Here is a 10,242-nt window from a genome sequence, read left to right on the forward strand (position 1 = left end):
ATGTGATTATGTATTGGTTTAGCCAAGCATAGGTTATGCAGCATAATTTCATATCCGTTGATGACTACAAAACAAACAAGTATTTTTATTGTTGTTTTAAAAAGACACACATGTTGTAAAAAAAAGAACAATTTTAGTTTTTGTGTTTTTAATTTTTTGATCGCAATAACAAATATAGTAGTATAATAAAAAGATACATATGTGGTCGGAAAAAAAAAAGAAAAATGCACACGTGAAATTTTTTTAAAGTAATTTTTGTTTTTGTTTTGATATTTATTTTAAGGACAACAAATAGTAGTATCATAGTTTTTTTTTTGGTCAATTGTATCATAGTTTTTTTTTTAAAAAGAAAGAAATAAATTGTTTTTCTTACTCATATGTTTTTTTTAGTTGACAAAAAAAAGGTTGTATCATAGTTTTTTTAAGCTTAAAAAAGAAAGAAATAAATTGTTTTCTTACACATGTTTTTTTAGTTGACAAAAAAAATGGTTAAACAAAATAAAATACTAGTAGTAATATAAAATGCTAAAGAATGTAACACACACTATACAGATAGAATTAACAATACCGAAAATCCCAAATCCAGAGACCACACTTCTACGGTTCGACCTTTATACTCGGATAAATCTCTCTTATTTCGTTTTGGTGTGTCCTAGTTCTCGTGAATTGTTTGCTCCGTCCGCCATTGCTTCTACGATGTTCTTCTTCATCAGACCAATATGGTTTCATGTCTTGTTCTTGTTAAATCCTTTGTTTAGGATTTGGATCAACCAAATCGGAATGGATTTGGATCAACCAACTCGGAGCTACTGATGTGCTTTTTTAAACTTTGTAATCGGGTTAGGTACTGATGCGGAGGAGATTATGACTGGCTCCGCGACTACTACTATTGGCCGGACGATGGGAAAAGGATGAACAAGAAATTAAGATGAGGAACCAGTATAATAGCTCCAAAGGTTTAACCGTTATATATATATACTTTAGATCATGTAGAGTAAACAATTGATATTACTAAAAAAGTATTAATTTATGATGATATTATTTTCTTAAATACTTTATTTTTTAGAAATTTTAAAATTTTAATTGATTCTTACTCAGGACAGTTTTAACTGAAATGAATCTTTAGTCTAGAAAAAACAATATCTCATTCCAGATTTGTCGACATCAACCCACAAATTTTGAATTGAACATAAGCTGTACCAAGTGTATTGTCTAATTGCTCAGTTTCTAAGTTTAACGATGTGCCTTAATCAGCAAAGTCAACAAGAGTTTAAAATTTAAAAGTAAAAAGTAAACAACAAAGAGGTCGGAAGCTGTAATCTAGATGAGGAAGTAAGTCAATTTAAACGTGAATGATTAAATTAAAAAGGGACCAATCAGTCTAAGCATATAAACCGGATATGAAATCAGTCCGGTTAAGTTAATGCGAATAAAAAACTGGTTCAACCGGTACACCCAATCAATCAAGTCAACTCATACGAGCAGAAACCACCGTGCTCCGGCTGATTCTCCCATCGTACGATCATAATAAGGAGCTGAAGGATTCAGTCTCGTGAAGCTGTTTTCGGGGAGAGAGAGAGAGTATGATGGATGCGAATCAGGTAGCAGAGCTGAGAAGATTCGTCGAAAAGTTGCAATCGAATCCTTCGATTCTCCACGATCCTTCTCTGGTTTTCTTCAAGGAGTATCTCCGAAGGTGACTTAATCTTCTCTTTCTTTCCAATGGTTCTCAATCGTATGTTGTAGACTTTTCCACGGAGCTGTCAGAGTTTCTTCTAATCGATGATCGTTTCCGACTTCTCTCGTACAGTTTAGGAGCTCAAGTTCCCAAGATTGAGAAAACTGTAAGTTGTCTCTCTTATCGCAACTCTCATGTTTCTTTCTTTTTTTTTTGGGTTTTGGAGCATTGGTAGAATTATGTTTGCTTTACGTTTTTAATAACCTGGTGTGGAATTGATTCTACCAAAAACCTTTTCTGGGCTTAAGTGTATCTTTTATGGTTGATTAGTGGTTCTTCTTTCTTATAAGACTGAAATGATGATTCCACAATGCAGGAAAGAGATTATGAAGATATGGCTGAGACTAAACCCAGTTTCTCTCCTAAACATGATGATGATGATGATGATGATGATGATGATGATGATGTTATGGAGTCTGATGTTGAATTGGACAACTCTGATGTAGTTGAACCAGACAATGATCCTCCTCAGCCGGTATGTGTTCAAGATGTTATCTTTGGCTATTATCTGGTGGTTGTGTCTCTATGCAAAAATTTTTTCCCTGATTGTTTGATTTTACTTTCTTTCCTTAGATGGGAGATCCTACAGCTGAAGTGACCGATGAGAATAGGGATGATGCTCAGTTAGAGAAGAGTAAAGCTCTGGAGGCTATCTCTGATGGTACATAACCACCATTGATATTGGTTTTTCATTTATTTAGTTCATAGGATTTTCCCCATGGTTTCGTTAATGCTTGATTGGTTGGTATACAGGGAAGTTTGAAGAAGCTACAGAACATCTCACAAAAGCCGTCATGCTAAACCCTACTTCAGCAATTCTCTACGCCACTAGATGTAACTTTCTTTTACTAGTTCTCTCTCTCTCTTTTCGGCCAAATGTGAGTAATCATTCTGAGTATTTGTAATTGTTATCCTGCAGCTAGTGTGTTTCTAAAAGTTAAGAAGCCAAATGCTGCAATTCGCGATGCCAACGAGGCTTTACAGGTGATCATTTCTCTTGACATAAACTTGTTTTGTTTGTGCAGCAAATGGATTGGTAAAGCAACTTTATGTCTCAATAGTTTTATAGCTTGTAAAAGTAATGTTGTATCCCAATGGTGTTCTTCCATAAACATGCTAAACTATTTTATTCTGGGGTTTAGTTCAACCCTGATTCAGCTAAGGGGTACAAGTCACGAGGTATGGCTAGGGCCATGTTAGGCCAATGGGAAGAGGCTGCAGCTGATCTACATGTAGCTTCAAAATTAGATTATGACGAGGAGATAGGGACGATGCTTAAGAAGGTAATTGTGGAAACCTCTTGATATCACTGTACAAACAGTATGATCTCATAATGTGTACTTCACAGGTTGAACCCAATGCGAAGAGAATCGACGAACACCGCAGGAAATATCAACGCCTGAGGAAAGAAAAGGAGCTTCAAAGAGCTGAACGCGAGAGACAACAACAGCAAGAAGCCCAGGTCAGACCGACACATACCCATGATTGAAAAATATATTATGCCATTGTGTAGCTCTCTCTTTGTATAATTTTACGTTCTTAGCAGAAAGCACATAAGCCTGATTCTTCTCCACGTGAGAGTAGCAATATAACCTCTTTTGACATAATCAACTTCATATCATATCAAACATCTCACGCTCATTGATTTGCTTCTCCTTGCTCTTGAATTTTATCAATGCAGGAGCGAGAAGCTCAGGCTGCACTCAAAGACGGTAAACATCTCTATCCATCTCTTTCAAAGGTTCTCTACTTCATGAAATTACTGCAAAGAACCTGTGTCGGAATATTTATCTGTGAGTCTTGTTGCAATGAATTGTCTGCACCCACTAAGAATCATAGCTCAATAAGCTCTTATTAGCCATTAAATCCATTTGACAAGGCCGCTAACCAGCTTGCTTATCCCGCCTATAGCTTTATGTGCATTACTTACCTGAGAAATTCTGCAAATCCAGACCTGAACCTTAACCTCCCAACAAAAACAAATTTAGGGGATAGGTGTGTTGACGCCTCAGTAGCGTTCTGTTTCTTTTGGATAGCGCTGGTTCCTCATGATTTTATATGCGACTTCATAGTGAGAAAAGCAATTTGCATGTATATTAGAATATTCACACAAAGCTTTTATAAAACCTAAAATGAAATTTGCATGTCAAAAAGGAAATGACCATCTTTTCTCCCTGATGATACAGGACAAGTGATTAGCATCCACTCAACAAGCGAACTAGAAGCAAAGAAAAAGGCCGCTAAGAAGGCATCGCGTCTGCTCATCCTTTACTTCACAGCCACATGGTGTGGACCGTGCCGTTATATGTCTCCTCTGTACTCAAACCTGGCAACACAGCACCCGAGAGTCGTTTTCTTGAAAGTTGACATAGACGAAGCCAACGACGTGGCTGCTTCTTGGAACATTAGCAGCGTTCCGACCTTTTGTTTCATCAGAGATGGCAAAGAGGTAGACAAAGTTGTCGGAGCTGATAAAGGTTCCCTTGAGCAGAAGGTAGCACAGCACTCTACTTCTAAGTAATGGTTTATCTCTTCTCTCGTTACCCTCTTCGCGTGTACTATATCTATGCAATACAATCGTTTGTCCCATAATTTAAATTTGTAGCATAACTTTCTTAGGATTTGTAATTTGTTTACATGACAGATCAGATCAGTAATAAATATAAGAGCTAAAAGAAGGTTTAAAAGAGCAGAGATCCCTTTCTTTTAGTTTAAGGGGTATTTTGATACGCAGTAACTTGGATAAAATAGGATGAACAGAGTAACGAGAACAGAGGCCATAAGAGCAAATAAACGACAAGTACAAGCTGATAGATTAGGGTGGTGCAGCTTGCTTGATTTGCACTGAGCTAGGGACATAAGAGCACACAAGTGGCCAACAACCAGCGTCTATAGACTCGCCAAGATCCACTTGTTTGAAGTATCCCTTCTTTCCAATGATATAAGCTATGTTGCGGGTGGGGCGAGATTTACCTCTGCAACCTCTGTCTTTATCAAGAACCACTGCGACCTTCTTCTTCTCATCAACAAAGAAACTCCCACCTATAACCAGAAACTGAAAACCCAAACCGGTGAGGGGTTTCATATCAACCGCTAAGAACAACTTGTTCCACGACACTGCATTGGGTTCAATTTTGCTACTAATCCATATCTTCACGGTATACCCACCACATTGTTGAAATAACACCGCAAGATGCTCTTCTCTGACACTAGATAGAGTCACAGTATCTCCATAAAAAGCGTGAAAAGGCAGAGACAGACGCGGTCCGAAACTCTCAGTTGTAAAATCAAAACATAGTAAGAAATCAGGAATGTCTGATATCACTCGTACTTGTCCCTGTACTGCAGGTGGAAGCTTTTCGTGAGCAAACCAGTACGTATTCCCCATGAGAGACACACCACGCTGATGATACTGTATATCCCAGTCGGGATTGACATCAACAACCTTCCATGAATCAGAGTTTAAATCATAGATTTCAAACTCACGAAGTAGGCCCTTCACCCTAGAGACGTAATCGTCAAGAAATCTCAAGACTTTGTAGCTACGAAGCGAGTACTTGTCCTTCTTCTCGTGTCCCAGAGCGTACCGGTCCAATTTGTGGTAAGAATTCATGGGTTTGATCCAGCTGGTTTGCCCCGAACAAGGGTTCCAAACAACAAGACTAGAGCTGTCTCTGGTGATGCATAACAGTAGACCGTCGCAGTGAAAGATTTTAGATATCTCTACACGATCTGCAACGTCGTCTAGGCTAACAAGTTTACCAATACAGTCTATAGATGGGTTGAGGAGATTGACGCTGAATAAACAAACCCTATATTGGATCATCATGACCACCTGAAACTCTTTCCTGTGATAATTCTTTGCTGCTGCATTTGCTTTACCGATGTGCTTCATTATAAAGCTCCGATTTGTGGATAAACGGTTCCACTTTTTGCATGTGGATCGCACTCCTCTCAGAGATGTCACCGGAAGCCTAGAGAGCACATCCTCCGCCAAATCCCTTGGAAGATTCGATAGCATCGTCGTCCTTGTGTTCTTTCAAGATCTGAATCTGTAGTTGTAGTAAGTTAGGTCAACCATCCAAACCCTTATCCTTTCCTTCCGATTTCTACCGGATCTGTCACTTCTTTTTGTTGGCAAACCTTCCGGATCTATCTATCAATCAATCAAAACGAGAGGGTTTTTTTTCTCAGAAATTTTGTGTGGTGACATCTGGACGATAGGCACTACAGATCTGTTCCCCTTCCGACCAAAGTAAAAAAGTACATTGGTAAGTTGACTTTTAAAACATGGGCTTTAAGGTCATGGCCCAAGTACTATTGAAGTCTCGGCTTTAAAAATTGTTCCGATTTTCGTAGTTAGATCGCATTGCACTAATGGGTTTTACCGGAATTTTAATTAGAGAGTTATATATAAGAGGTTTGAGGCTTAATCACGTATGTTTTGTCAGATAGGGAACCAGAGCATTTTTGTACATATTTCTTCTCGAGTATCACTCATGACTCAACCAAATGATTTTATCTAAAATATTTTTACTAATTGAGCTGTCAACACAAGCTCTACTGACTTCTGAATATATCCCTGACGAAGGATTTGACCTTATCCGAGAAGCAAAAGACGACCAAGTTGCTGCAGAAAACTATACTGGAAAAAAGGAAAAATTGTTACTACTAATAAATATTTCTTACTTCAAACGTGGATGTTGGTAATGAATAACAGTTTGTTTGAACATTTTAAATATCTCCGGAGAAATGCGAGTCAAATTGATGGAAAGTTGCACAGACCAGCAAATCCTGATTTTGAATCTTGGTCAAATGGGCTAATTAACTCGTAAAGTCATGGCTGTTTGGAACTCTCTCCCACGAGGTTTTGGATTACATGATATATGGTCTATCTTCCGCACAACATGTCTGGTTTATTCTTGCTAAAACATTTTATCGGCCCGTGTTCCACCTCAAGAGAGTTTGATCTACATAGTTCTCGTCAGCTAATCTGTAAGGGAAACCATATGTTTAGCTGATTATCTGACCTGATTTCATATTGCTTTGTGATCAACTCAGCTCAATCGGTAAACCAGTTTCTGAACGGTCTAGAAAATCTTACGATTTCTTTAATCAAGGTTTGGGACGTGACTTAGGAGTCTTTCTCTACCGTGAATCACTGTCCGTGATGCATAAAATCTCTGATTCCCACTTAAAATGAAGAACTCTTTCAGATTAATGGTTTTGATACACGTTTCAAGGCATATGCAAATGTTCATCTTATTAATCAACAATTGTTTCAAGGCATATGCAAATGTTCATCTTATTAATCAACAATTGTTTCAAGTGGCTTATATGGCACGTGAAGAAGCAAAAATAATATTTCTTGGACATGTGTCAAGGAGACAGTGAAACACAATTTTCTTGAAGGTTGACCTATTTCAGGTTTTACAATTTTTGGACAGTGAAACACAAAGGACATGTGTCAAGGAGAATTCTTGACTGTCGAGATTGAGAGAGAATCATTTGTGCGATTCAATATTATTGAATCTCCATATATTTTCATCGCGCTCTGGTTCCTATTTACAAAAAAAAAAAAAAAAAAAAAGATCAAAAGTTCCAAACACGCGATCATGACGTAACAAAAGCCTAAAAAATTCAATATCTTAACTTAACTCAACAGAGAAGAAGCATTCATTGAAGCTTTAGTTACGTTCGACAAGCATACTACATATATATGGTGTAAGTAAAAGAAAGTAGAATGTTACAGTACTTGGCCGTTGGCACAGTTGGCGGGCTTTTGATAATTAAGGAACATCGTCGGACAACAAAGAAACATGATTAATAAATATACATAGATAAAAATAGTTTATTGTACGAGAGCTAGATAAATTGTAAATTATAATTCTAACACTACAACAAATATGTACATTGTTAACCAGAGAAAAACGCTATCATAGGCCTTTGATAGTGTTTTCATGAGCGCTGTTATTATATGTACCCCATATACAATAGCATGACTTATGTATGCTATGTTATATTTTTATAACATAGCTATAGGAAACTGCTGTATTATCAAGATCATAATTTTGAAAAAATGTATACAACATTTGTGTTTTTCGTGCTATGTTATAGTTTTATAACATAGCTCTAATAAACTGATGTATTATCAAGATTATAATTTTGCAAAAATTTATACAATATTTGATTTTTCGTGCTATGTTATACATATCTAATATAGCTGTTGCGAAATGCTGTTTTATCTTGTTTACTGTGCTATGGTATATTCTTATATCATAACGTTTACCTGTACTTTTATAGCATTTTCTGATATGTGATTATAGCACACATAACCTGTTTTATAAAATCTCATACATTGACCATTGATTAAACAAAAGTCTCAAGAACAAAATAAACAATCAGGTACTTAACATTACACAATAAAACCATCAGTTTAAGACATAATGACCTTGTTGTCTGGCCAAGCAATGCAGGAGCTAAGTGCATCTTCAATAATCTCTATTTCGTCGGATGGCCTCCAAACTTTTACATTTTTCACCTTCACAACATCTATCCACACTTTAACTGCATTAGAACCCAAGCAAGTAAAGTGAACCTTATGTTACTTATTTAACTATATCATTTTTTTTGCTGATAATGTGTCCGTCACAGGCTGAACCCTATGCGAAGAGAATCAAAGAACACCGTAGGAAATACCAATGCCTGAGAGAAGAAAAGAAACATCAAAGGGCTGACCACGACCTTCTGCTTCACCAGAGATGGCAAGGATGTGAACCAAGTTGTCGGAGCTTATAAAGGTTCGCTTGGGCAGAAGTTTTCACAGCACACCTCTTCTAAGTCTTGGTTTCTCTCATTACCCTCATCTAGCTCGAGCTACATATAGTATTTTAGTACGGAGTGGATACAAATTGCGTTTCTTTAAAGCTTACCAAGACAGCGGTACAGCTCGAAAGATTATAAAAATAAAAAAAAGGTTCATAAAATAATAGCACGTGCTTATATCAATCCAAACCATTGCACTGCACACTAACAATGCTTCACACAAGGTACCTATATTGGTTGTACCCCGCAACAAGTAATCAAGTCGGAAACAAATATGAAGCCGGAAATTAAAATATTCTCTGGGACCACGAGACATGAAAATCTAGAAGGCAAATAAAACTTATAAAAGGTAAAAGAAGAGTTAAGACATGAACAATGCTTCCAAACTCCAAAGGGAAATAATGTAAACGTTATCACTTTTTTCTAGGGGCGAAGGCAATTCAAGATGCATTTGGAAGCTTTAAAGAAACGTTGGAACAGCCGTTTTTAGAGATCATATACGTTATTTTGATACGCAATAACTTGGATATAACAGGATGAACAGAGTAAAGAGAACAGAGGCCATAAGAGCAAATAAACGCCAAGTACAAGCTGATAGATTAGGGTGGTGCAACTTGCTTGATTTGCACTGAGCTAGGAACATAAGAGCACACAAGTGGCCAACAACCAGCCTCTATAGACTCCCCAATATTCACTGGTTTGAAGTATCCCTTCTTTCCAATGATGTAAGCTACGTTGCTAGTGGGGTAATGTTTACCTCTGTCTTTATCAAGAATCACCGCGACCTTCTTCTTCTCGTCAACGAAGAAACTCCCACTTATTTCCAGAAACTGAAAAGCGACATTGGTGAGTGGTTTCATATCAACCGCTAAGAACAACTTGTTCCACGACACCGCATTGGGCTCAATCTTGCTACTAATCCATATCTTCACGGTAAATGTAGGTGAACCACATTGTTGAAATAGCACCGCAAGATGCTTTTCTCTAACACTAGAGAGACTCACAGTATCTCCATAAAAGGCGTGAAAAGGCAGAGGCAGACGCGGTCCAAAACTCTCAGTTGTAAAATCAAAACATAGTAAGAAATCAGGGATATCTGATATCACTCGCACTTGTCCTTGTACTGCAGTTGGAAGCTTCTCGTAAGCAAACCAGTAAGTGTTTCCCATGAGAGACACACCACGCTGATGATACTCTATATCCCAGTCGGGATTGACATCAACAACCTTCCATGAATCAGAGTTTAAATCATAGATTTCAAACTCACGAAATCGGCCCTTCACTCTTGAGTCGTAATCATCAAGAAATCTCAAGACTTTGTAGCTACGAAACTTGTCCTTCCTTTCGCATCCTAGAGCGTACCGGTCGAACAATTTGTGGTAAGAATTCATGGGTTTGATCCAGCTGGTTTGCCCCGAACAAGGGTTCCAAACAACAAGACTAGAGCTGTCTTTGGTGATGCATAACAGTAAACCGTCGCAGTGAAAGGTTTTAGATATCTCTACACGATCTGCAACATCGTCTAGGCTAACAAGTTTACCTATACGCTCTATAGATGGGTTGAGGAGATTGACGCTGAATAAACAAACCCTATATTGGATCATCATGACCACCTGAAACTCTTTCCTGTGATAATTCTTTGCTGCTGCTTTGGCTTTACCGATGTGCTTCATTGTAAA

The 10,242-nt window shown here is 37.6% G+C and overlaps 3 protein-coding genes across 3 annotated transcripts; 1 reads left to right on the top strand and 2 right to left on the bottom strand.

The window, feature by feature from the left end:
* On the top strand, positions 1,461-4,416 carry LOC104765634 (TPR repeat-containing thioredoxin TDX). Its single transcript, XM_010489385.2, has 10 exons — positions 1,461-1,696; positions 1,811-1,844; positions 2,055-2,213; positions 2,312-2,399; positions 2,492-2,572; positions 2,658-2,722; positions 2,881-3,021; positions 3,087-3,200; positions 3,420-3,450; positions 3,925-4,416. Exons 1-10 carry the CDS (start codon positions 1,584-1,586, stop codon positions 4,257-4,259), a joined length of 1,161 nt encoding a protein of 386 aa, XP_010487687.1. The 5' UTR covers positions 1,461-1,583; the 3' UTR covers positions 4,260-4,416.
* Positions 4,328-5,978, bottom strand: LOC104765633 (F-box/kelch-repeat protein At3g16740-like). The gene has a single exon (XM_010489383.2). It carries the CDS (start codon positions 5,757-5,759, stop codon positions 4,554-4,556), a length of 1,206 nt encoding a protein of 401 aa, XP_010487685.1. The 5' UTR covers positions 5,760-5,978; the 3' UTR covers positions 4,328-4,553.
* On the bottom strand, positions 9,138-10,236 carry LOC104767597 (F-box/kelch-repeat protein At3g16740-like). Its single transcript, XM_010491599.1, has one exon. It carries the CDS (start codon positions 10,234-10,236, stop codon positions 9,163-9,165), a length of 1,074 nt encoding a protein of 357 aa, XP_010489901.1. The 3' UTR covers positions 9,138-9,162.

This window comes from Camelina sativa, chromosome 19 (genome assembly GCF_000633955.1).
Source record: "Camelina sativa cultivar DH55 chromosome 19, Cs, whole genome shotgun sequence".
NCBI lineage: Eukaryota > Viridiplantae > Streptophyta > Magnoliopsida > Brassicales > Brassicaceae > Camelina > Camelina sativa.

Coding starts and splice junctions, on each gene's coding strand:
- LOC104765634 (XM_010489385.2), top strand. CDS start 1,584: ATGATGGATGCGAATCAGGTAGCAGAGCTGAGAAGATTCGTCGAAAAG. Junction 2,573..2,657: donor AATTCTCTACGCCACTAGAT/GTAACTTTCTTT, acceptor GTTATCCTGCAG/CTAGTGTGTTTCTAAAAGTT. Junction 3,201..3,419: donor AACAACAGCAAGAAGCCCAG/GTCAGACCGACA, acceptor TTATCAATGCAG/GAGCGAGAAGCTCAGGCTGC.
- LOC104765633 (XM_010489383.2), bottom strand. CDS start 5,759: ATGCTATCGAATCTTCCAAGGGATTTGGCGGAGGATGTGCTCTCTAGG.
- LOC104767597 (XM_010491599.1), bottom strand. CDS start 10,236: ATGAAGCACATCGGTAAAGCCAAAGCAGCAGCAAAGAATTATCACAGG.